Consider the following 27,733-nt stretch of genomic DNA (forward strand, 5'->3'; position numbering starts at 1 on the left):
CAGAATGTTACTGTTGTCAGTAAGGTCTCTACTGAAGTTACAACACTAGTTTGGGACAATGAGGAAGTTCCTAGTGCTCCTCTTATAAATGTATATTCTGTTCCAATTCGGGTAAGTTTAAGATTTAAGTTTTAATTTTACTTCTTACGACATCAATCTGGATAAAGGGAACAAATGCTCGAAGGGAACTGGAAAAGATATTTATTAACATGCCTTTCACTTGAGGAGATAGCACCAATACTAATTGCCAGTTTTCAGTTGTTTGCAATTTGACTACCTCCATGTCAAAGAAATGACCAGGTCCTTTAAACTGTTGGTCCTGTAGTGGTTTTGATCTGAAAATCATGCAAGTGCCAAAAAGTTGCCAAGCTTTGATTATAACTAATCAAAATTTTAGTTAGGCCATGTTTGGAATATTGCCACACTACCAGAAGGACATGGATGCTTTGGAGAAGGTTCAGAGAAGGTTTACCAAGATGTTGCCTGGTCTGGAGTGTTTTAGTTATGAGGGAGAGGTTGGATAAACTCTGATTGCTTTCACTGGAAAGACAGAGGCTGAGGGGTGATCTGACAGGTCTACAAAATTGAGGGGCATAGATAGAGTGGGTAGTCAGAGGCTTTTTCCCAGGTTGGAAATGTTAATTGGAAATGTTAACTACAAATGAGCACAGGATCAAGGTGAGAGGGAGAAAGTTTAGGAGAGCTGTGAGGACAAAATCTTTCTCTTGAGTGTGGTAGGTGACTGGAACGCTTTGCCAGTGGAGGTGGTGGAATTAGGTATGTTAGCAACATTTAAGGTGTATCTTGATAGACGTGAACGTGAGGCGAACAGAGTGATAGATGTTGAGCATGAGCACGGTGGCTCAGTGGTTAGCACTGCTGCCTCACAGCGCCAGGGACCCGGGTTCAATTCCCGCCTCGGGCAACTGCCTGTGTGGAGTTTGCACATTCTCCCCGTGTCTGCGTGGGTTTTCTCCGGGTGCTCCGGTTTCCTCCCACAGTCCAAAGATGTGCAGGTTAGGTGAATTGGCCATGCTAAATTGCCCGTAGTGTTCGGTGGATTAGTCAGGGATAAATATAGGGGGGTTGGTTTCTCTTCGGAGGGTTGGTGTGGACTTGTTGGGCCGAAGGGCTTGTTTCCACACTGTAGGTAATCTAATCTAATAAGCAGCATTAGGGATTAGGGATTGGCACAGTCTTGGTCTGAAGGCTGTTCCTGTGCAGTGTTGTACAATAAGATTATGCCTTATCAAAGTATTATTAAATGATGCAAGGAATGAGTCATTATTCAAAAGTTGAAGATACTTCATTTATGTATTTGAAATTCAAAGATCTTAAATTTATCACAGCTGAAGAAGACATTAGTGATCACATCTTTAAATTCTGACTGATCTACTGTAGAGCTGGATCAAGACTGACCTCTGTGAGGAATACAGTCTTTCAAAGATTGTGTCAAATGGCCCAGTTTTTGAAGAGACTGCAATGTATCTAAAACTTAAATGACTTGTCATGTTAGGGATAGTTTATTCTGCCTGTGAAAGTTACTGTATTGCTTTAAAAAAGAAAGGAACAATTTGCTTCTAAATTGATGGTTTATAGGTTATGCTCTAAATGCAATCTGCCTGTTCTGTGCTAAATCCACCAAACTCTGTAATGTAAAGTTAAGTTGTTGACTTGAGGCACATTGCGTCCATTCATTATTTATAAGGATAGACTTCAGTTTTCAGTTGCCACAACCCTGCATGCAAATGTTGCCTTTTTCAGTGAACACAAGGTGAAAATCTACTAACTTGTCAAACTTGGATCCACATCAATCTAGGCTAGATTGCTAGTTGCTGCTGGTTCTTGCTTCCTGGCCCCCTTTTTAAGGATCATGTCCTTAATCACACAAAAGAAAATGTAAAGCTCAAGGTGATTGAGAGAAAGTTGAAATAGCATAAGGAAAAACTTTTTTACGAGTGAATGATAAAGATGTGAAATGCCCTGGTTATAGTACGGTTGAAATGGATTCAGAAGTAGCTTTCAAATGGAAATTAACTAAAAATTTCGAAAACATTTTGCTTGAATACAGGCAAGAGTAAGGGGAAGTGGAACTGGCTGAATTGCTCTTTTAAAGAGCTGTCATGGAATCAGTGGCACTTGGCCTCTTACTGTGCGGTACTGTTTCATGTTGTGGAATTGGAGTCACCCTCCACCTAAACTTAAACAAGTCGTGCTGCACTTTCGTGTTGGGTTTGTAACAATTTGAAACAAGACCCCAATTGGTGCCAATCTGCTGGTATTCTAAATGTAGTATGAGATGGATCTGTAAAGAACTGGGGCTGTGGAGGCCATGTTTTACCTGTTACTGATGCTCTTATGAGTGTGTGATATAGGTTAAATTGAGCTGGGTTCTGATATAAAAGACATACAGAAATCTCAAGTTATCAGATTAAATTATGATTTTATGTTTCTTAAAGTGTATCTCCATTTGAAAGGAGCTGAACCTATTAACATCTCATACATGATTTTGCATGAGTAAAGATATTCCAAAGTGGTTCCACCCTGTAATAAATGCCCAATGCTCTTCACAAAGGAGCTGCTTTTAGGATTTATTTACAAGAGGATGGTTTTAATTTCTTTTGCAATACATTCTATTATTAATAAATGCAATAAGAACAATCTTGCACAGCAGTTCGGATTGTTCTCTCTTCCCAGCCAAAACATTTTGAGATGTGATTTTGAATTCATCCAATCCAACTTGGCTTCTCCCTGCAACCAAATAATGTTGTTGCCATTGGTGAGATTGCTGCCGTGCAGTGAAAGGGACTGAATTTCTTTCATTAGCTGAAAAGGGTATGCACGTTTTTACTATTCCATGCTGCATGGAAATGAGTTAATCTCAATCAACAGCAGCTTCATCTGTACTAAATGTAAATGTCAGGCTTTACAGAATATGTATCATAGGACTTTCTCTTCTCTCCATACCACAAACCCATAAGAGCTTTATTGTTGAACGCTACTGGCAATTTTTTCATCAGGCCATGTTTTACAAGTGTGTTTTGTTTTATTCTAAAAATAGTTTGCCTTGTCTCTTTGCATTATATTCCTCACCTAATTAAAAATCACTTTGATGTCTCTTTGTAGTTATGACCAGCATTCATTGTCATTGCTTTGCTATCACTGCAGTAATGACATTGATATCCTCAACACCTCTGTTGGTAGTATGTCTCCAAGAATGATTTCTCTTTCCACTCCTGATTTATTTCCCCATGAACTATTCAACGATTTAACCTTGGTGACTTCGTCTTACTCATCTATTATTGCTTTTTGGTGACAATGTCTACAGGTTGCGAACTACCACATGTGCACTGACCATCATCCAGCACTATTTCTCCCCTCCAACCCCCACCATCCCAGTATCGTTAGGTTTCAGGACCTGCTCAGCATTCAGTACTCTATGAGCTGCCATTTCTTTTAAGTTGTACATTGGAAGATGGAAGCCATTGTCTTTGCCTTCTGTCATAAATTTCATTTGCTTGTTATTGATTCCATCCCCTTACCATTCTATCACTGGTGAAATCAGATTGTTGCCATCTCCAAGAGTTTCATTCAACTTTAAACCCAAGGTTTGATAATATGCCTGTAGTTGTAACATCACCTTACATCTGCTTCAGCCATCTGAAGCTGAACCACTCCATCCATGCCTTTGTCACCTTCCACTTAACTAATCCAGAGCTTTTTTGGCCTGTCTACAATTCTCTGAAAACTTTGACTCATCCGAAATATTGCTGTCTGATTTTATCCTGTGCCAAGTCCTACTTGCTTAACATCTCTTACCTGCTATTTATTGTATTTCTCTGATGACCTTGTCATTAAATCCTTCTTGTAATCCTGCTCCTCCCTATCTCAGTAACCTAATCCAACTGTACATTCCTCCATCCCTTTGACGCTAACCATGAATGCAAAATACCTTCTTTCACCTCACCATAAGCTGCCATGCCTTGAATTTCCACATGCTGTGGAATTCCTTCTGCAACATTATTTGTTTCTCCATCTCCTAAGCATGTGATCACCCCATACCTAATGTGTCGTCCTTCAGTTGAATTTTGTTTTGGGAACCATATTGGGAGCTTTTGTTTAACAGTATGTGCTGGAAAATTCATCTTGCACATTCATTGGTTGCTCAATTACCCAGTAATTTGAACAAATGGATCTTGGACTTCTATCAAATTTTAGCTACATAAAAGATGCATTCTGATTTCAGTTTGTTTTGGCAAGGGAGCAGTTGTCAAATTGAATTAGTAGTTTACATATTTTAAATCTTCTTTGCAAAGCACAGGGGCGGTATTGTTTTCATTTCTTTTTGCAGTCATCCAGTGGGTGTGCTGTCTTGGAGCTGGATTGACATTGACCAAACACAGTTTTAAGCATCGGATTCGACAGTCTGGTGTTTGGTCTGTGCTGTTCTTGACACATCTTTGGGTAAGGGTTCAAGAAATTAGGTGGTACAGTAATAGGTTTCCCTAAAGTCCAGGGTTTCCACTCAGTGAAAATTTTAGTTGCTCGAGTAAGCAATGAATAATTGGTTCGCAGTTGTCACTTCTGGAAAGGAAAACCTGCGGTGCATTTGAAAATACCAACCATCCTAAGAATAGATTAATTCTTTGATTAATAAAAGATGCAATAGGACTGCAAGTTATTGTAATTTCAGGTGTCTATCAAGTGGGCCAATTGAACAAGCTGTTCATTGCAGGTGTAACTCATCAGTAAGTTGACTGAAGGTGCTTCTCCGTGGCTGAATATCAGCCTTTATTTGGACTTCGGTGTATGCGACAGAAAAATAGAGAAATAACCATTTGAAGGAGGATTGTGGCTCGACAGGAGCTCTTTGTCAAGAGTTTCCATTCAGCTGTGTTTGTTTAGTTGGTTTGCTGCTTCAAATGTCCTGAATATTTGTGGATTAGCAAACAGGATCTGATTTACTGCTATGACAGTTTGTGTTATTTTAGGAATCATTTATATTCCAATACTTCTGCGTGTATAATGTGATGCTTCCTATGACTTCAAGAGTAACTGCCATTACCCTTATCTGTCTATTTTCTCTCTTTAAACACCCACCACCATCACCATTCCACTCTCTCCGCACCCCCCAACCCCTCTGTATATTTAGCCAGAGAAATGCTCAATTGAAAGTCATCAAAGGCATACAAAAGCAAAGTACTGTGGACGCATGAAACCTGTAAAGCAGAAAATGTCTGAAATACTCAGGTCTGAGAGAGAAACAGTTACTGTATCATGTTTGTGACTTTACATCAGAGCTGGCGACATTAGCAATATAGTCGGTTTTGAGTAATAAGTTAGGGTAGGATGGGAAGAAGAACAAATGTAGATACGTGATATGGTGGACAACTGGAAATATTCAATTAAGAATTCCTGGTGCAAGACTAGATAGTGGTTAGGGGGATAGTACAGATGCGAAAGATGTGTAGAGGTGGTGTTAATAGCAATGGCTGCCATCTGAAAGCAAAGAAAAAGGAAACAAAATAGGTCAGAGGTAATGATCTAAAATTCATGAATTCAGTCAGAGTCCAGAAGACTATAAAGTGCTAGTTGAAAGACAAAGTGCTGCTGCTTGGGTTTGCATTGAGCTTTATTAGAACATGAAGCCATACCAGAACACAAAGGTCAGAGTGGGAGGCAGTTGGGGAATTAAACTGAAAGATGATTGAAAGCTCAGGTTTAAGAACTGTCCAGAGGTGTTCTCCAAAGCAATCACCCAGTTTGCATTTGGTCATCTCAACATAAAGTAGGTCACACCCTGAGCACAATATATTCAAGTGGAAGAAGTGATATTTTACTCGAAGTTTTGAGACCTGCTACAGAGTGCAGAGAGGAGGTAAATGGGCATGTGCTGCATTTTGTACTTGAGGAAAGGTGCCATGGGAAAAGAGGGTGATCCAATTAAGAAATGGAACAGGGTATCTGGGTGAATGATCCCATTGAAAAGCTGACAAGGAAGGGAAAGGTGTGTTTGGTGGTAGCAGTATGTGAAAATGGAGGAAGATGAATTGTTGAATATGGAGGCTGGTGGGTTGGACTGAAGGGTCTGTTTCCATGCTGTGCATCTCTATGACTCTATAAGAGGAACCCAATGATTAGATTAGATTAGATTACTTTACAGTGTGGAAACAGGCCCTTCGGCCCAACAAGTCCACACCGACCCGCCGAAGCGCAACCCACCCAGACCCATTCCCCTACATTTACCCCTACACCTAACACTACGGGCAATTTAGCATGGCCAGTTCACCTGACCTGCACATTTTTGGACTGTGGGAGGAAACCGGAGCACCCGGAGGAAACCCACGCATACACGGGGAGAATGTGCAAACTCCAGACAGTCAGTCGCCTGAGGCGGGAATTGAACCGGGGTCTCTGGCGCTGTGAGGCAGCAGTGCTAACCACTGTGCCACCATGCCGCCCACATGATGGTTCGGGGAAATGGAGAGAGCAAAAGAGGGTGAAATGGAACATGTGGCAGAGGGCCTTGTCAATCCTGGTGGGGGAAATTCTCATGAAAAGCTCTTGAATGGAAAGTTGTGTCATCAGACAGATGTAACAGAGTCTGAGAAACTGGGAGAATGGTGTTTAGAAAAATGTTCAATGAAACCTGATTCTTCAGAGCCTTCACAGGATAGATGCTGAAAGTATGTTTCTCTTCATGGGAGAGTCTAGGACCAGAGAACATCATCTCAAAATAAAGGGGTGCTAATTTAAACTTGAGATGAGGAGGAATTTCTTTTGTGGGTTGAGTCTTTGGAACTCATTGCCACAGAAAGCAGTAGAGATAGAGCCCTTGTGTATATTTAACAATAAGTTAGATTTTTGATCAGCACAGTAAGTCAGACAGCATCTGAGGAGCAGGAGAATTGATGTTTCAGGCATAAGCACTCCATCAGGAATGAGGCTTGTGGGTCAGGGCTGAGAGATAAATGGGAAGGGGTGGGGTTTGGGGAAAGGTAGCTGAGAAAGCGATAGGTGGATGAAGGTGAGGGAGAAGGTGACAGGTTGGGGGTGGGGTGATGGACAGGTCCGGAGGGCGGTGCTGAGTTGGAGGCTTGGGACTGGTATAATGTGGGGGGAGGGGAAATGAGGAAGCTGTTCAAATCCATATTTATCCCGTGTGTTTGCAGGGTCCTAAGGCAGAATATAAGGCGTTCTTCCTCCAGGCGTCGGTTGGTAACAGGTTTGGCGGTGGAGGAGGCCCAGGACCTGCATTTCCTTGACTGAGTGGGAGGGGGGGGTCTAAGTGTTCAGCCACTGGGCGGTGTATCCCAGAGATGTTCTCTGAAACGATCCACAAGAAGCATCCTGTCTCCCCGATGTAGAGGAGACCACACTGGGTGCAACAGGTGCAGTAGATGACATTGGTAGAGGTACAGGTAAATTTCTGATGGATGTGGAAGGATCCCTTGGACAGTGATGAGGGGAGTAGTTTTGCATTTCCTGCAGTGTCAGGGAAAGGTGCCTGGAGTGGGGTGTGGGCTGGCAAGGGGGTGTGGACCTGACCAGGGAGTCACGGAGGGAATGGTCTTTTCGGGGTGGGGAGGGAAATATATCTCTGATAGGTCAGAAGGAGGAGCACTATCACCTTCTCCCTCACCTTCATCCACCTATCGCTTCTCAGCTACCTTTTCCCCAAACCCCGCCCTGACCCACAAACTTCATTCCTGATGAAGGGCTTATGCCTGAAACGTTGATTCTCCTGCTCCTCGGATGTTGCCTGACCTCCTGTGCTTTTCCAGCACCACACCCTCGACTCTGATTTCCAGTATCAGCAGTCCTCACTTTCTCCTTAAATTCTTGATCAGTAGGGGAAATCAAGGGGAAAATGCAGGAAAATGGATTTGAGGGAAGTTGGATTAGCCCTGATCCCATTGAATGGCGGAGTGAGCTTGAAGGGCTGAACAACCTGCTCTTTTTTTATTATGGTCTTAACGTGTACAGAAAGAGACAAAGATGCACTGATACGTTTTAAGTGTGTATCAGTTGTGCGTTTTCCTCTAAGGTTAATATTGGCAAAGTAACAAAAATGGAGCGATGTTCATACATATCTAAACTTAGTAACAACTTAAGAGGATCCTTAGCTTGTGTAAGATTAGATTTCTGTGATAAATAGTTTAAAAGACTTGCTATTGCAAAAGTTGACTTTGACAGCCTCTACAATTTAGTGTTTAATAGCTTCAACACCACGCTATGCTTTGGTTTCAAGATATTTCTGCAAACTGTCATTATATATGATTGTTCCCTTAAAACCTCTTGCCTCTGTAAAAGAGAAACTGTAACAATGACAGAATGCCTCATTTTGTATATAATGGGGTTACACTGTTATCTTTATGTCCATGACTTCAAATTAACTGAATGTAGAATTAATGAGTATACATGTACACCATTAACCAAATTATTCAGAAACCTGTTAACCTTCAACAAAATAAAGTAGTTATCTGCCAAAGGGTGAAAGAATGTGTTCTTTCCATTAGTACTTCTGCACATGCATAATCCAAAATATCCTAGATATCTCGTTTACTATTAAAGCACATTGGTAATGTTTAAGGTGCATTTTCCAAGGTTTGAATCTTTGTACCATCAGCCAAGCCTCAGTCATTTTGATACATAACTATGTATTTCATTTTTAAAAGCTTGTGAATATATTTACAATATTTTAATAACTGATCAACATGTGCCTTGGTGTATTGCTGCTCATCTTTTGTTGACTTTGATATAAACAACTGTTGAGTATTTGTTCTCTGGTCCAAAAATGCTGGTTGTTTAACTCCATGTGTATGTTTTCTACGTGAATGAGTCTTGTATTCTATATATTACATTCAACAAGTAAAATATTAATGCATTAATATGCTTGCATTTTTCTGCCAGGAATATTAGTGGCTATTTATTTTCTGCCAGGATATTAATAGCCACTATTAATCTTAACAACCTACTTAAATTATAAGTTTCAGTTTTCAAAGTGGTGGCAGTGCACTTGAGACAGACAAGATCTTCTAACTGAAGTAATCTAGCTGAGAAAATCTGAAACAAAAGCAAAATATTGATGATGCTAGAATTTTGAAACAATCAGCGTGCACATGAACACAGGAGATGCAGCACTTAATCTTTTCCCTCCTCCCTTTTCCCAGTCCAAGGCCCTATGCACTTCCAGGTGAAAGAGGGATTTACTTTCACTTGTTTGCATTTGCAATATTTGTTGCTTCTGATGTAGTCTCCATGTTGAGGAGACCAAATGCGGGCTGGAAGACGACTTTTTGAAACCTTTCTATCATGCTTCCAAATGTCCAGCTACAGTCAACTTAGTTCTCCGTCTCCCTCCCACTTTAACTGTTCTGTCCTTGGTCTCCTGCAGTGTTCCAGTGAAGCTCAATGCAGACTTGACAAACTGCACCTTCTTTTTCATCTTGACACTTTTTAAACTTCTGAAATCAATAAAATTGAGAGGTGGTATTAAGTTCAACAGTTTTAAGTCATAACGTCTTGCCCATATTTTATTTCATATCTTTTGCTAGATGTTTTCTTCCCCCTCCCCTTGTTGCATTCTTACCACCTTTTTGCATTTGGACCACAGCTTTCCTGCTATTTGCAGTTTCTCTGGAAGTATCATGTTTCTTCATTTGTCCAATACTGCTTCCTTTGGCTGTGCACAATTAAACTTTTTGCCATTTAAACTCTCTTGCCAATTAGCCTATCACAAATCTTCCTCCTCTTTGTTTTTCTATCACCCACTTCCATCTCTTCTCCTTTTAATCACCCTTCAGAGGTTATTCATTTACACACAGCATACTACATTTCTAACCTCTCTGTTTTAGTGAAACCTAAATCACTAATGTTGATCTTTTCTACACAGATGCTGCCCTTACCTGCTGAGTGTTCAACATTTGGTTTCTTATAATTGTTGAAATCTAAGCTTTTGCAGGAACACATTTAAGTTTTGTATTAAAGTTATCCTTGATACTTAAGAATTAAATTACTTTCATTCTGAATATTTTTAACTGCTGCTTGGCATACCAACGTTGGAACTCTGAAACAAAAAGGGATGAAGAAACTCGGCAGGTCTGGCAGCATCATTAGAGAATAAAAGTTAATGTTTTGAGTCCAGTGAGTTTCTCCAACACTGTTTGTTTCAAATTTCTGGCATCCACAGTTCTTTATAAATTTTTTAACTCTGTTCTGCAACTTTTGTGTCTCTCAACCTTTCCAGTCTTCCTCCATTTTAAAATCCACCTTTTTCACCAAGCTTTTGCATAAACTCACAATGTCTCTCCTCATTTGACTTGGTGACCATTTTTTCCATATGCACCTTGGGGCATTTTCTATGTTGCTATAATCTTAACCCTATGCACAAATGCAAGTTGTTGGTACAAAACACTTTGGAAAATAAACAGATAGAAATTCCAGTCAAATAAATGTCATCTATGGTAAGCTTATTTTATTAGTAGATTTCAAGTCGGTTGGAGAGATTGAAATTCAAGGTGCACGCACCCTTTTCAGGAATTTTTATTGACTTGCTCAGTCTTACCCCTGTAATTCCATATTCTGAAATGAGAATCATGCTAATTTGCTTCAAGTGTGATGCCCTTCGAGCATATATTCCCATGTTAGTGACTTCTCATCCCTCATCATTTACAAGTGAAGATAATCTAAAACATTTGTACCCCAGCTTTTTGTGATTAGCTCTATTTGACATAATTAAGGTGCTTTACAACAATCAATAAGAAAACTGCTCCTCAGGAAGATTTTGCAGTTCCAGTGTTGTCATTGGACATCCTTACTGTATTGACACCAAGCTGTCGCAATACAAACCTGGCTTGAGCTGCTGTGCTTACTGTTGAGAAATGTATCAGCCATGATCAAATGGCAGAGCAGACTGCATATGGTCTTATAGTTGTACCTTATGCCTCTCGTGTTTTTAAAAATCTATTGACACGACACACACTGCACTGCCAGCACCCAGTTTTCTTAGAAGACATAAATAATCAGTCTTTCTGGCGTATTGATTGGACGATGATTGCATTGTCCTCCTTCCAGCTAGGACCCAAAATAGCATGGGTTTAATCGCTTAACCAACTATACCCCTCTGCACTTTGCAGTTCAAGTGGACATAATGCAGATATTTCACATAATGACCATTTGAGCTTTATGCAATTCTGGTGACATCTCTTCATCCTTTGACTCTAGGCAGCAAATGCTTTCCCAGGGCACTGTGAATTCAAATTGGTAACTAGCTAGGATGAATCGGTAATGATACCTCCACTGCCTTCACACCACACCACATCCCTCTGTCTACAAAATCTCCCATTTCTTTCTGATCCTGTCTTGGTTTGTTGAGAAACTTAGGCCATTTTTTTGTCACCTCTTGCTGACAGCTTACCTTGTCTGATGTCATGAGCTGATACTTGAGCCTAATCAGTGCGTGCAAGAATTAGTTTTGTGATACCAGACCTGCCATTCTTCCACAAATGATGAAAACAATTGTTGTAATATTTGAAGTCCCATCCCCATATGATCAAGTGCAGTTGGTCTTGATTCATATGATCCACAATCGACAGATTTGTCTTTTTAATGGAGTGTTATTATTACATGCTGTGAAATATTCTTTCATCCAAGTAGAGAAAGGGAAATTGGGGTTTATAATATTGTGATTGCTGGCAGCATACAGGGCCATTAGATGCCAAGTTCATACACTGACCTTGTCTGTACAAAAAGTGTTGAGCGGTGGATTTGTTGCTTATCTGTATTGCACATTACTGAACGAGTGTTAATCTGTAGTTGACTTATTCTTATCTGTATCACTACGGTGCTGGAGTAGTCCCTGTTTTTCAGTGCCAGATAATTCTGACTTGGAGCATGACGGTGTAAAATGTTCAGTGGTGTTGTGACTAGCCTTATCCAGTATATTGGGGAGGTCAGGGGGAGGAGAGAGGGCGAGAACCTCAGCAGCCAATGCTGTGTGCAATACATTTCATGCTCTGAATTCATCACCTCAAATTGATCCGAGCACTGCTAACAGACTGTAAATGTCAGCATTGCCTCCAGTTTAAAATAGTTATAGTTCAAAATGTTCTCTCGCAGTTAGAAGTAGTTTTGAAGGACACTCTGTATGATTGTACTGATGGATATTTTCCACCAGTCCAAAGCAAATGAAGAGAATTCACTTTTACTGAAGTACTGGGGAGATAAGATAATATACACTACATTGTATACATTACACACCAGTGTTTCTTTCTTTCATGGGATGTGGGCATTAATGGCAAGTCCAGCGTTTATTTTCCATCCCTAATTGAACTGAAAGGCAAGTTAGGTGTTGCATGGAGCCAAATCTGTTAATGCTGGATTTAGTATGTAATGAACCAAATGTGATCTTTAATTCTATTTTATTAATTGAAATATTATTTGAATTTAAATTCCATCTCGTGCAGTGGTAGGATTTGAGCCCAAATCCCCAGGGCATGAACCTGGTGGATTACTAGTCTACTGACAGTGCCAGCACTCCACCATCTGCCTAGATGGTTTAGTAATGTTCTGGTGACTGTAAAGGTAACTAATAACACAACATACTGATTTTTAAAAACTTTTAACTCAACTGCTGAAATTAGAATTTGGTATTCAACCAGGTTTTGTCCCCTTCTATTCTGCAATTTTACTAAATGCTATTTAGTACTGAGGGTGCAGAGTTAACTTTTCAAGTCGATGAGTTACTGGACCTGAAACATTAACACTGCTTTCTCTGCACAGACGCTGCTAGACCTGCTGGGTTTTACCAGCAATTTTTGTTTTCGTTTCAGATCTTCAGCGTACAGTTTTTTTTTAATATGTTGTTTAGAACTGAAGGTGGATCTACAGTTGCTGAATTGCTTCCTGTGTGAGCTGAAACATTAGTGTTTGCAGACTTTGTTAACTGTGGCTATGTAGTGAGCCCAAGACTTATCCAGCAGACCCTCACCTATGTGTCCATTTTTACAGAGATTCAGTGGCAGGAACCCAATATATTTACTTAATCCTATGGAATACCCCCGAGTCACTTCAGAATGCTGAGATTATTTGTGGTGGTGTTTTTCACCAAGTCCCTTTCTCCTGTTTTCCCCCTCCATATGTTCTGTGATTTTAATTAGTTCTGGTCCAACAGCATCTCAGTTTCAAAGTTGTCAGCCTTGTTTTTTAAATTCCGCCTAAGGCCTCACCCTTTCCCTACAACTTACAGCCTTAGGGTTCACTAGATATTTTTAATCAGTCTGGCCAGACATGTCAGACACACCTCTAGAACAGACGGGACTTGAATATGGGCCTTCTGGCTCAAAGGTAGCGACCAGAGGTCACTGTACACTTGCAATCATGACATCATGCACCTTGTATACTTTAATCAATCTACCTGTCTCGCTCTTGAACTCTGAATAACCTTCTTTAAGCATCTGTAACTCTTTCTGTTTTAAGATACTGCTTAAAGCTAGCGTCTTTAAGAGACTTTTGGTCATCTGCCTGAATGTCTTTAAAGTGTGGTGCCAAGTTTTATTTTGCAGTGCTGTTAAGACTGACCTTGGGACATTATACTAAGTAGAGGTGTTAAATCAATGCATATTGTTTTGAATCGTGTAACTGAGCCATATGTTCTCTATGGCTGACCTACATCTTTCACTTACCAATTGGAGGTATGAGTGAATTTGAGTTCATATCTGCAACAACTCCATAAAGGCCAGTATCCAGTCACCAAACCCCCCTTTATTTGCATGTGGAGAGTCCTTGACACTGATCCCATTTCCTCAGACGTAGCTCTGAGTGAACAAAACCTCTGACACCTTTGTTTATATGTCAGCCAGGGCGCTCTGATTGGACCAGATTAACAACTCCAATCACTACATCCTTACCCCTCTGAGTCCAAGGACATAGACCATTGTTTATTTTGTAGCTCCTCCTGGAGCATTTTAGCACAATGTCCTGTTCCGTCAACTCTGCCTCTGATACAGGTGGATGCACAGGAACTCGCATCTTGTGCCTGGAGTATCTTGAAAGAAATTCATTCTCCTCTTCAGGTGGCAGAGATGACCATATCTGCAGTGTCCTCCTCCGATTCAGCGTTCCCTTCTATGGTTGACAGAGGGAGAACCCACTAGTTCCAGAACAGTTGGAAAGGCAGTCAAGGAGCTAGGCATGTTGTGCTCCCACACTCTTTGCAGGTTTCGTATGGTCCATGTGCTTGTTCAGGACTGTTGCACCTAGCCCAACTTCATACATAACTGGACCTGACCTTGTGTCAACTATGCTTCTCACCCATGCAGGACTGTTCCTGTGGTACCTACACCAAACTTTGTTACGTGAAGTAAACTCACTCTCCTGCTTAGTGGAGTTGTGTGTCTGGAATTGGTGCACCTGGTGCCATTTCACCACAACATTATGACAAATTATGTCTGTAAGGGTGTTGGTGGAATTTCCTGACTCCAAATATGACCAACAAACTTTCCTTCTGTCTGCTTGTATATACACTCTGCATTAGCCAAAGTCCTGAACACACATGCTATTTTTCATTCCTGTGTAGCTTCGTGAAAGACAGCCCCCCCTGCCAGCTTTGTGTGTAAATCCTCTATGTGAGGGATTGGGTATTTATCCAACCACTAAAAGTAGTTTACTGTTTGTTTAAAATCCCACAAAGGCATACCAACCCTTCAGGCTTCACAAATTAAGATCGGTACGACCATTGCTGCCGATTCTGTAAACTATACTGGTTTGATGATTCTTTCGCTTTCCAGTCTTCTGATTTCTGCCTCTACCTTTGCATGTAAGGTGAAAGTACTGGGCAGGACTTGGAGAATTGTGGAATTTCTTCCTGGTCAGCATGCATTGTGGCCTTGGCTCCTTTGATAGTCCCTAGAACTTCCAGAGAAACCCCTACGTATTTAGTTAGGATTTAACTTGTGCAGCCATTTTCTAATCTCACAACCTATGTGAATCTTTCTCAACCAATTTTGTCCCAACAAGCTTAGGCCCGAGCCTTTTACTATAGTCAGTGGTAACTGAACCAGCTACTTCTCAGAAGAGACCATAATTGAAATTGTACCCTTACTCTGTAAAGGTTCCCTGACATAGGTTCTCAGTCTAGCCAAAGTCTTGTGCAAACTTAAGCATTGACTGAAATTTGTTAAAGACTAGTTCAGCGATCATTGAAATGGCACGCTAGTATTGAGCTGCATTCGAAATGGATGACCATTTAACTTAGTCATTTATTTTGATTGGTTCAGATTTGGATTTTGCTAAGCAATTTAACTGTTCCAAAACCAATGCAGCTGTGCTTTCCAGGGTGTGCACTCTCCTGGAAACTGGCCTATGAGTTCTCTTACTCCGTTTAGGTCTCGTGGCATTCTTTTGCTGTTTCGAGTCCATATACTGGCAGCAACTACAATGGCTTGCTGAAGTGGTGTTCCCAAAGATCATTTGGGACGTCCATTTCAATTGGAATACCCTACAATTCATATTATTGTATTTTTCAATGATAAACCAATGAAATCTAGTTGGGCTTCAGCTATTAGATGTTTTTGCATGGTTGCATCATTAATCCCTCATACCAAACAGTGTCTCAGCATCTCATTAAGGGTTAAACCAATGTCACATGGCTCTGCCAGTTATGTTAACCTAGTCAAAAATCCCAATATGGATCTGATATTTTGGAGTAAAACCACTAGTGTCTCAGAATTAGAGGTGGCCTGGGATAGTAATATTCCTTAACTAAATGCATCAACTCTTGAAAGGTTTCAGCATCTGGTGCCTCAGGGAAAGTTAGGCTCCTAATAATGGAAAATGCTCTGGGTCCACAAGCTGTCAGGGGAATTACTCATTGTCATTTTCCTGGGGAGAGAAAAAGCATTCTTTCCATTAACTGGGCCTAGTCTTCGACAGCAAGGTCGAACAAGTCAAATTTTCCAAATAACTGCATGATGCCAGAAATGCCTTACCCAACTCAAAGACCACTGCAAGTGAATTTCTTCAAGAGCATGCTTTTCTCTCATCACTACTGGGAGGAGAAAGTGAGGTCTGCAGATGCTGGAGATCAAAGTTGAAAAGAGCATGCTTTTCTCTCATCACTACTGAAATCACTGCCCAGAGGCTGGTATCCTGTCATCAAGTCACCCTTCATTTATATCTGGAAAGCTCTTGACACTGATCCAGCTTCATCAGAGTGAACAAAACCTCTGACACTCCAGTTTATTTTGTTCAGTACACTCCTGTTTATAACTGTCAGCCAGGGCTCCCTAATTGGGGCTGTTAATCTGGTCCCATTAGGTAACTTGTATTCTATGAGGTCCACCTGGCTGACCTTGTTACAATCATTCATATCCTGTGGTTCCGCAGAATAGAATTCCATTACCTCAAATAAATATCTCACATCGTAGCAGTCTGCTAGGCTGCTCTATTTCATGAAGGAAACTTTGTGATTCAAGAAGAGAATTGAGACATATTAAATTTTTGAACTGTGCCTCTTTTATCCAGAAAAACACATGCATTTGAACAAATAGACATGTTCCATTAAATCTTTTTCTGTCACACATAGGGAGGAAACAATGCTGGCCACACTGTCGTCGTCGATTCAGTTGAATATGACTTTCACCTTTTACCCAGTGGAATCATCAATCCCAATGTGATTGCCTTCATTGGTAAGTTGTCAGATGTATTTTGTCAAGACAATAAATGTGAACTGCTTAATTATTCTGGATCAGTTAATGAGCGCCTGTTAGCTTAGAGGCACGATTGAACAATTGGGTGTGCAAATACTAGTGTCAAATATAGATCAAACTTTGTTGTTGTGACCTGCTGCAGAACTGCTCTGTCACTAAAAGCCTCCGTTCTGTTGGTTACATTTTCTACTGCTTTTATAATGTTAACTCATTGGTTCTTTGGTCAGCAGTTGAAACTCCTCACCCTTCCATCCCTGATATGTATTGCTTCATAACTATCTACCAGAAATCTAGCTGAGTCACTTCCTCTGTTTATCTCAGACCCCCCCCCCCCCCCCTCCCTTAGTGTAAAACACCAGTATAATGTTGTATTTAAATTGCAAGTGTGCTCCATGAATGCAAAGTCATGGTGTAGACATTTGATCTCATACCTGGAATTATTCTGCTGCTTGTATTTGTAAATTAGTATGAGGGAATGTTAACGCTGTATAACTAATTGCCTGAAATGACACAGAAATAGAAGGTGGAAAATGGTTGTAGAACTGAGGCAGTCGGGGGACATTAGGCGTGGACATTGCAAAGTTGCAATATAGAATGTGGAGCTATACAGACCTACCTGCATCATTTCATAAAATTACCAGCTAGTTGTATTCTCCATTGGACACTGGGGTGGAATGGAGTCAAAAAGGTAAAAACAATGACTGCAGATGCTGGAAACCAGATTCTGGATTAGTGGTGCTGGAAGAGCACAGCAGTTCAGGCAGCATCCAAGGAGCTTCGAAATCGACGTTTCGGGCAAAAGCCCTTCATCAGGAAGGGCTTTTGCCCGAAACGTCAATTTCGAAGCTCCTTGGATGCTGCCTGAACTGCTGTGCTCTTCCAGCACCACTAATCCAGAATCTGGAATGGAGTCAACAAACCTGGCAGCAGTTTAAGATCTACAAATGAGAAAGAAAAGGTCTTCAACATTACCGACCAGAACAACCAGGATATATCAGAACAACTAACAAGTTTCATTAGAGTTGTTTGTTTTTCCAGAGACTCCTTATAGGCACAATGAACTAAATGGCTACCTCCTGCCCTATAGAATTCTGTAAAGCCCACATGATTTATTCCTAACTTGTTAAAAAAATGATATTGTTAAAACTGTAGAAGTTAATATTTCAGAAAATCAGATTATATGGCTGCTTATTTCAACTCAAATAAATATCTGCAGACAGGTCCTTTGACAAGCATTTTCTAAGTTTTGTAAACAAACTTCTATGTTACCACTGGGTTTAAGTATGCACTGTAGGATTAATGGCATTTGGCCCATGCACATATGTCGCACTCAGTAATTGATCATTGAAAATATTTCCCGACATGCTGTTTCTGCAATGACAAATGTCCAGCCAACAATGCTTTGCTCACCATAAACTCTCCATAAATTGGAAGGATAAAGCATTTAATTGTACCACAGATGGTTTTAATAAAAATCAATTGATTGCTATGCTAAACAGAATTTGTTTTCCTTAAATCCAAGTGAAAATGCATACTGCCCTTCATGTTAAAGGACTGTGTATTGAAGCTGTACACAATATGATCTATAATCTATAGTCTCATTAAGCTGATAGTGCGTTAGCTACATGTGTTTGAGTTCAGTGAGATGTCCTGTGCTACTGCAAGATAGCAATTCCTTTTGTTAAAGATCTTCAGTCGATATTTTATTGCAAAGAAAGGCAGTTTATATATTTAGCGTGGTTCCTAATTTCAGGCGAGAGAGAGATTTTTAACCAACCTGTTAAGACATATTACAACATACCTTTAGAGCAAGTGGTATTTGAAGTCAGGTCTCCTGGCCAAGAGGTAGTGACACACTGCACCACAAAAGCCTAACAAAAAAGGTCTTTGCTTGTGGATGATCTAGAACCACCAACATTTGGTTACCAGCGGAATGTGCTAACTAATTACGCCAGAGTCCGAAACATTACATGTGATATATGTTGGGAGTAAATAATTATTTGATTGATTATGATGATTGATTATGTGTTCAACTACTTGATTATGACAACGTAATTTGGTGACTCATGGCCATGTGTATCTTAGTACTTTTTTAATCAATTTAGAATTCTAATGGCAATGGTGCTTGGATTGCAGTCTTAACACCTGAAGCGAAGGCTGTAGAGCAAAATAATGGATAGTGGGAAAATAGCTTGTTGCTTGTCAATGGATTGTAAGTGATGATGGCTAGGCCAGCATTTATTGCTCACCCCTCATTGTCCTGAAGAAAGTAATAGTAAGCTGCCTTCTTGAACCACTGCAGTTCTTGGAGTGTAGGGATATCCCTGGTGCTGTTAGTTCCAGGATTTTGACCCAGTGACTGTGAAGACAGTGAACAGCATAGTTCCTTACTGCAGTTTGTGTATGTTTGTAATTTATTACTGCATTTTTCCACTATTTAAAGCACCAGAAAAATAGGTTAAACAAGCCACTACTAGTCTGAGCTTGGTAGTGAAGAACCATTTGAGTTTCATTATTACTGCTACTTGAAAATTCAAGTTTAAGTTCCAAGTTCTTCATTAATTTACAATAAGTGGAACAATTCCACTAATGATAGGCAAATAGAATCAAAATATTGGGAGAGCAATTGTACCAAATTTCATTGTCAACCATGGGCTGCTTCTAGAAAGCCCAATTAAGAAATCTGACTAGTGGGTTATTCTAAGAAATTATGGTGACTTGCTGTCTATGATAAATATTTTCTGCTTCTCCACAATTAATAAAGCTCACCCTCAAGGGGACTCCAGCCAACATTGCCATTCGAATTGAACATGGGTTTCTGCATTCGGCAGCATTATTCACACCAAGTTTTTCATTCCTTTTCATTTTGTCCATATCTTTTGTCACATACCTTTTCATTTTTAGGATGGTTGTTGTTTTCTTTATTAGCTAACTATTTGTATTCTGTAGGTAATGGAGTGGTCATTCATCTACCAGGTCTCTTTGAAGAAGCTGCAAAAAATGAGAAGAAGGGAAATGGTTAGTATAGTAGGTTTCAGACTGATCTGGGAGTTGAAGTATATTGGATGGTGGTTATGAGATAACAGCAGCATGGTTAATGTCAGTTCAGTGTTTGCAAAAGCTGTTCATCTCTTAAACAGTACTATTCCATATTTTTGCAGGAAAGTTGTCTTTTGAAATTTGAGATTGTTTGCTATTTTTCTTTTTTTCTGTCAATTTGCTTTGACTGTGTAACATATCAATGTTCTCCGACATTTTGTTCACATTATGGCTGTTTATTACATTAATCATGACTCTGTGACCTTTCTTTTCCTATAACCCATATAAAACTCTTATTTCCTGAGTAAGTGCAATGTCAGACTCCCTTTCAGTTACCCAGTTGATTGATTTTGGCTTTGTTGTGTCATGATTTCAATAATCTCAAAGCCTGTCATGCAAAGTAATTAATTATGGACCTTTTTCTTCATTTTGAATCAAATTTTATGTTTGCTGGTCTTGAATCATTAATATACAGACTGAAGATTTATTATGATGGGGAAAACTTGTTTCATGTTCACAAAAAGAGGATAATTTGCACTTGTAATCCAGATAGTTTCACAATAACTAGACTTAAGATAGATGTTGTTTTTCCATGCCAGAAATCACTGAGAACGACAGTGGAATATGCTGACCCATTGAAGACCAGTTCAAGTGTTTGTAATCAGTTTGAAGTCAGACTGAAGTGGTGGTTTAATTTCATGTAAAAAATGAAGTAGATTGTTTAAAATGTTGACGTTGAATAAAGCACCATGGAAAATGTAATGTTTCCCATGACTGAACCGTTAAAGTTACAACTTGTAGGAAGATTTTAAATGAGCCAACTTAACACCTTGTCTGTGAAAAGAATGGCTGTGGCATAAAATAATTCTCGTTGTGTTTTTTGTGCCTCTAATACTGATGAAATTTAAATTGAGAATGTTATTTATGTTCCATATCATGAGTTTTGTTGATTGATTGCCACATCCAAAAGGCCTATTTTTATCAAATATTATTTTTATTGATTCCAAGAATGCTGGTTTCATAAGTAATCTTCCATATACAATGTACAACATTAAGAGGCAATTGCCTCTTAATTCTGGGCATGTTGTTACATGTATGGTCAGTATAAAGGTCTGTGTTTCATAAATTGGGAATCGTGTTCCAGCTGTGAACGAGACTAGAGATTGGGGTGAAAGACCTAACAAAAAAAATCCCCTTATTCCAAGTTCCCCCTCTAGAATGAAGAGGCATTCTCCTTGTCAATTCCCTTTACTATTTTAAACACCCTAAATCAGATGGCCTCTTCACCACTTTACTTCAAGGCAAATTACCCTGTTTATCATTGTACTTTTGTCCCTGTATCCAAGGTATTGTTGAATTGGATCATTGTTGGAGTCCTATAAACACACAATAGGAACCAAAGTAGGCCATTTGCTGTTCAAGCCAGCTCTGTTACTCAATAAGATGAGGGCTGATCAGTTTATGTTCCCAAGTCCTACAATCCCATCACCACCACAATCTTTAATTTCCTTACCTGACAAGAATAAAGAATATGCAGCTGACTTGAATTGTCTTATATCTTGCTGCTGACGTCCTGGAAAAATCTAGACATAAAGTTAAAACCTGATTAGATTGTTTCTCAAATAGAAGTCAGAATAAGTAAACAAAACTTGTTAATTTTTTTGCTCTTGTTTTAATTGTAATGGTCCTTTTAGGGTAACTCTGGAAACTGGGTTGTCATATTCATTATGGTAAGGGTATACTGATGTCCTCCTTTTTGTTTTTAATAATATTCCTATAAAATCCACTAACAGCTTACTAAGAAATAGATGGTGACATCTTGAAAAATGTCCATGTTACAGCTGGATGTCTTGAAAGGCATAAAAGTGGTTAAATCCCCAGCACCTAATTAGATGTACCCTAGAACTCTGTCGGAATCTAGGGAAATGATTGCTGGGCCCCTTGCTGAGATACTTGTATTATCGATAGTCTCAGATGAGTTACGGGAAGACTGGAGGTTGGCTAACGTGGTGCCACTATTTAAGAAGGGTGGTAAGGACAAGCCAGGGAATATACACCGGTGAGCCTGACATCTGTGGTGGGCAAGTAGTTGGACAGAATCCTGAGGGACAGGATGTACGTGTATTTGGAAAGGCAAGGACTGATCAGGAATAGTCAACATGGTTTTGGTGTGGGAAATCATGTCTCACAAACTTGATTGAGTTTTTTTTTTGAGGAAGTAACAAAGAGGATTGATGAGGGTAGAGCGGTAAACCTGATCGATATGGACTTCAGTAAGGTGTTCGACAAGGCTCCCCTTGGGAGACTGATTAGCAAGGTTAGATCTCATGGAAAATAGGGAGAACTAGCCATTTGGATACAGCACTGGCTTGAAGGAAGAAGAGGTGGAGGGTTATTTTTCATTTATATAAATGATTTGGATGTGAGCATAACAGGTATAGTTAGTAAGTTTGCTGATGACACCAAAATTGGAGGTGTAGTGGACAGCGAAGAAGGTTATCTCAGATTACATCGGGATCTTGATCAGATTGACCAATGGGCTTTAGTTTAGCAGATGGGGTTTAGTTTAGATAAATGTGAGGTGTTGCATTTTGGGAAAGCAAATCTTAGCAGGACTTATACACTTAATGGTAAGGTCCTAGGGAGTGTTGCTGAACAAAGAGATCTTGGAGTGCTGGTTCATAGTTCTTTGAAAGTAGAATCGCAAGTAGATACGATAGTGAAGAAGGAGTTTGGTATGCTTTCCTTTATTGGTCAGAGTATTGAGTACAGGAGTTGAGCAGTCATGTTGCAGCTGTACAAGACATTGTTTAGGCCACTTTTGGAATATTGTGTGCAATTCTGGTCTCCTTCCTATTGGAAGGATGTTGTGAAACTTGAAAGGGTTCAGAAATGACTTACAAGGATGTTGACAGGATTGGAGGATTTGAGTTATGGGGAGAGTTTGAATAAGCTGCGTATGTTTTCCCTGGAGCGTCGGAGGCTGAGGGGGTGACCTTATAGTGGTTTATAAAATCATGAGGGGCATTGATAGGAGAAATAGACAAAGTATTTTCCCTGGGATGGGTGAGTCCAGAACGAGGGGGCATAGGTTTCGGGTGAGAGGGTGTCATTCCATTTACCCCTTAGTCGAAGCAAAATACTCAAAGACACCGTAGTTTTACCACCTCCATCTTTATTCTGGGCCCTGGAGGGAGAGAGAACGATCTCCCATGTGCACAGAGACATGAGTTCTCTGTCTTCTCTGGAATAGTAGTTTCTTGATGAATTATACAGTCATTTTATAGGGAGGAGCATCCAGATAAGGCAACATACATATTGATTGGGTGACCATTACAATCAGCGAGTGTCAATAGCAACAATTAAGCCATCTGCTGTTACACAATGAAGGTTTTTAAACCTTAACTGGTTTCACATAATGAATACTTTTTAACCTTGTTAAACTGACATTACATACTGAATGTTTCCAATATTGTGAAATGGCTCTACATAATGAATGCTTTTCCACCATGTTATCCCATTACTCTTGCCTCTGGTACCCATTATTTTTATGTGATCTGAGTCATGCTCGGCTGAACCTCTTATTTCACAAAACTCAGTACTTTACTCTTTCCCTACCTGTTTATACCCGATACACATTCTGAAGGGGCAAGATATAAAAGAGACCTAAGTGGCAACCTTTTCACGCAGAGGGTAGTAAGTGTATGGAACGAGCTGCCAGAGCAAGTGGTGGAGGCTAGTACAATTGCAACATTTAAGAGGCATTTGGATGGGTATATAAATAGGAAGGGTTTGGAGGGATATGGGGCGGATGCTGGCAGATGGGATGGGATTGGGTTGGGATATCTGGTCGGCATGGACAAGTTGGACGGAAAGGTCTGTTTCTGTGCTGTACAACTCTGTGACTAAGTAAGTGGTTCTTAAAAATATAGTCTCCGTATCAAGATGTTGATTATATGTTGAGGTCTTCCTGTGACCTGGCATGTATAATACGTTTTGCAGAATTGGACCACATGTTTATGAAATCTTGTCCTTAAAGTACCTCTATCAGTGCTTGCCTTTCACCACTTCCGCTATGTCTTGACACAGGAAATTCATATGCTACTTATAATATCTGTATGATATTGAGGCAATACCACAATTTGATGAACAACTGTTCGTTCGTCAGCTGCAGGTCTATGAGGACGCCTGTTTCCTCATCAGAGCTCTATATTTAATAGCATTATGGAAGTTCTTCAGCTTCAACTTCAGTGTGAACTGTCTGTGCCAAATTACTTAACTCTGGATCTGCTTCTTGGGCCTCAATTAATGAAGAAATTCTAACAGTTCTTTTGCATTATCCTCAATCCTCATCCCCAAATAGATTTTTGATTACCCTGACATCGGTGTGCGATATTACTGTCACTACTGATGGTGGACTTTGTTTAGCCATTTCTCTAGTCACCGCACACAGTGGAAAAATACTCAACCTATTCTTGAACTGTTCAAATGACGTGAAAAAAATGGAACTTTTCTTGATTATATACGAAGCTATAATTTTCATTCCAGCCAGATCATTCCCCAGTAGTAAATCCACACAATCCATGGGTATTACCTTAACTGCACCAACTACCTCTGGTCCAGATAATAAGTTACACTGTCTAATTGGATTTTGTATGATACAATGCAAAAGATATAGTCTCTACCTGTCCTATTTACTGACACTAACTTTTATTGAACTTTGTGGAGAGAAGACCAAATTCTTCTCCAAGAAGAGAGTTTGAATGTCACCTGTATCCCTGCGTACAGAGAGGGATAGATAAATAGTCATACAGATGTACAGCACGGAAACAGACCTTTCAGTCCAACTCATCCATGCCGACCGGATATCAAAATCCATCTGCCAGCACCCGGCCCATATCCCTCCAAACCCTTCGATTCATATACCCATCCTGATGCCTTTTAAATGATCAGGTCCTGGGGATTTATCTTTGAGAGTTTCTGCCTCTGCCACCTTTTATAGGCAGAGAGCTCCAGATTCCCACCACGACCTGTGAGAAAAGGTTTTCCTCACATCTCTCCTAAACCTTCTGCCCTTTACCTTAAATATATGCCTCCTAGTCATTGATTTTTACATCAAAGAGAAAGGTTTCTTCCAGTCTACCCTGCATCATTTGGATAAAAACATTTTTTTCTGTTTGGACCAATGCATTTTATATCTCTTATCTACACAATGTACCTCTTCTGCACCCTCAGCAGTGTTTATCTCCAATGATGTACTTGTAGATACAGCTACAATTTGATCTGTGGCATTTTCTGTGTTCTCTTTTCTGATTAATTCTTAAATATGCCAATAAGTCCCATAGGTTTCCCCCTCCAATTCAAGCATTCTGATAGTGTGAGACCCAATTTGTTATAGTGGAAACATTTCAATTGTTGATTTTCACCTCCACTCTACTTTTTCTTCTGACCTGTAGAGGAATTCTTGGGGCATTCCTAGTGATCTATTCTTTATCCCTTCCTTTCACCTTCCCATTTTTGATCCCTTTCAAATTTTTAAAGGTGATGCAGAAATCATTTAGTTTTCTGGATCAGCTCGTAACTGTGGACCATTATTGCTGCCTGTCCAGCATTTGCAACCCTTTGGTCCTCAACATGAGTTCTTATAGAAGGTAGTGAGTCTTTAAAATCGTCAGAGAATAATCTCCTTAAAGACTTCACACATGGTTTCAGCTTGCAAAGCTCATATCCACCTGTCAAAATTATTTGGCTTCACTCTTTCAAATTCAATATTGGTTTGCTTGAGCTGTTCCTTGAATTCCAGAACTTTAGCCTGTAAGCCTCAGGAACTAAAATAAAGCAAAGAACTGTGAATGCTGGTGATCTAAAGCAAAAACAGAAATTGCTGGAGAAACTCAGCAGGTCTGGCGGCATTTGTAGGAAGAAAATAGAGTTAACGTTTCAACTTTAATCTGCTGAGTTTCTCCAGCAATTTTTGTTTTTACCTCAGGAAATAATTCCTATGCAACCTATGTAGCTTTTTTATAATGTCATAATCCCTAAAAACTACCTCTGACAATGAAATGTAAATTTCCTGTGCTTCCTGTTAATGCAGTCTGCATGGCAAAGTCCAGGCTCCATTTGTCCAATTCACTTGTCTCGCTGTTTTCTCAATGGGCATACAGAATGCCTCCCCATCCTCTTCCTCACATTTTGACAGGGCTTGTACAAATTCAAAGATTTTGTTTCTGGATTTTAGATTATGATTTGGATTCACTACATCTGTCTTTATGTCCACATAAGACATTTTACCAAGAGTAATTTGTGTGTTCTCTCTCGTCGTTCCTTTGTTTTGGAATTCTAATTCTAGTTTTCTCATTTCCATTTCCTGTCTTTTTAATTCTGTCTCTTTCTTTGAATGCCAAAAGTGAAGCAAATTACAATCTCCAGCTGCTTCTTTGTTTCTTTATGATCAAGCTGGTCAGTTAGCTGAGTTGGCTGGATGGCTGGTTTGTGATGCAGTGTGGTGCCAACAGCATCAATTCCAGCACCAGCTGAGATATCATAAAGGACTTTCCTTCTCAACCTCTCCCCTCACCTGAAACATGGTGAACCTTAGGTTAAACCACCACCAGTTGTCTCTCTCCAATGAAGAGCAGCCCTATGGGCTGGTAGACTATGGCAATTTTACTTTACTGCTTCAACCATAACTAAATGTCATCTGGTCCGGGTGATTCGCTACCTAGAGTTACCTGATCTGCCTTGTATTCCTCCTGAACCAAAATGCTGTATTAGAACTTCAATTATATCTGTTCTCTTAGCTTTATCAGGCAAAGTCACTGCCAACTTACATGCCAATTCAAGTAACCTGTTTTTTGGAAATCCACTTAATATTGTTGAGGACAATTCTGCCATCTGCAGGAAATCCTTTGCAACTTTCAATGGTATTTCTTAACTGATACCACAGGCAAAGCAGCCAATCCCCTCTCTTTCAAAATGATGCTGCATGAGCCCCAATCTCTCGTTACAACTCACTTTGAAAAGCCCTGATTGTCAAGCTCTACTACTCCCAGAGTTATTAAACAAAGCATGCAAAGTCCCAGTTTCTCTGTCTGTTTGAATCTAGTTAACAGAAAATACTGACTAGGTTTTTCTATACTCTTTATTAGAAATAAGTAAATTCTAATCACAAGTAAACAGCTATGAACTGTCAACATATAGCTCAACTCGTTAAAACTCTAAACACCACCACCCCCACCCCCTCTATCGATGTACAGACAGATATAATGCAAACAAAAAAACATTGGTTTCTTGGTGGATTGAAACTAAAACCAGGGAACCAGAATTCAATACACTAACTCACAAGGTTTGTTGAGATCATCCTTTTGCTTGCCAGGAAATGGATAAATATGTGAAAACTAAAGATTTAAGGGGGAATGGGGCTAAGTGGTTGCTCTTTAAAGGCATAGACAAGTGGACTGAATGGGCCTCCTTTGCTGTGGAATTCTATCAAAACCAGAGCTTAGGTCTGAAATTGACTGAGTTAATAGTACCATCTTGTTTGGTCAGCAAGTCAAAGACTCAACCCAGTCTAGCATGTGAATATTCTACTGCAGTGCTGAGGGAGTGCAGTGTATTCTAAAGTGCTGACTTCAAATTTTGTTCCTTTTAAAAGCTAGCTATTACCTGAGTGTTGAGATGACTGTCAAAGCAAGAAGTCTGTAATTTTAAAAATATTTCATCATCATGGTGTTTGGGGCTTCAGCAAACCAGGGTTGTCACCAGGTTTTGATTAATAGTCACTGTTTCCAAAAGGAATTTACCATGTGCAGCACTTTTGGGTGTTGTGCCATATGAATAAACATTTTCCTCCTTTGTCATTTTTATGAAGTATAACAACTTTTTGTTTATCTTCAGGCCTTCAAGATTGGGAGAGTAGACTAATCATTTCAGATAGAGCCCATATTGGTAAGTTGAATTATTGCTATTAAAATGCTCTCTGATGA

General features: G+C 39.9%; 1 protein-coding gene across 1 annotated transcript; it reads left to right on the top strand.

Moving 5' to 3' along the window:
- On the top strand, window positions 1-27,733 carry LOC122547827 (adenylosuccinate synthetase isozyme 2-like; the record flags this gene model as incomplete). The annotated part of the gene is made up of 4 exons (XM_043686403.1): window positions 1-111; window positions 16,586-16,688; window positions 19,659-19,727; window positions 27,645-27,733. Coding segments are annotated over 4 exons (357 nt in total), but the record flags the coding sequence as incomplete, so codon positions are not given.

This window comes from Chiloscyllium plagiosum, unplaced genomic scaffold, assembly GCF_004010195.1.
Source record: "Chiloscyllium plagiosum isolate BGI_BamShark_2017 unplaced genomic scaffold, ASM401019v2 scaf_8639, whole genome shotgun sequence".
Classification (NCBI taxonomy): Eukaryota; Metazoa; Chordata; class Chondrichthyes; order Orectolobiformes; family Hemiscylliidae; genus Chiloscyllium; species Chiloscyllium plagiosum.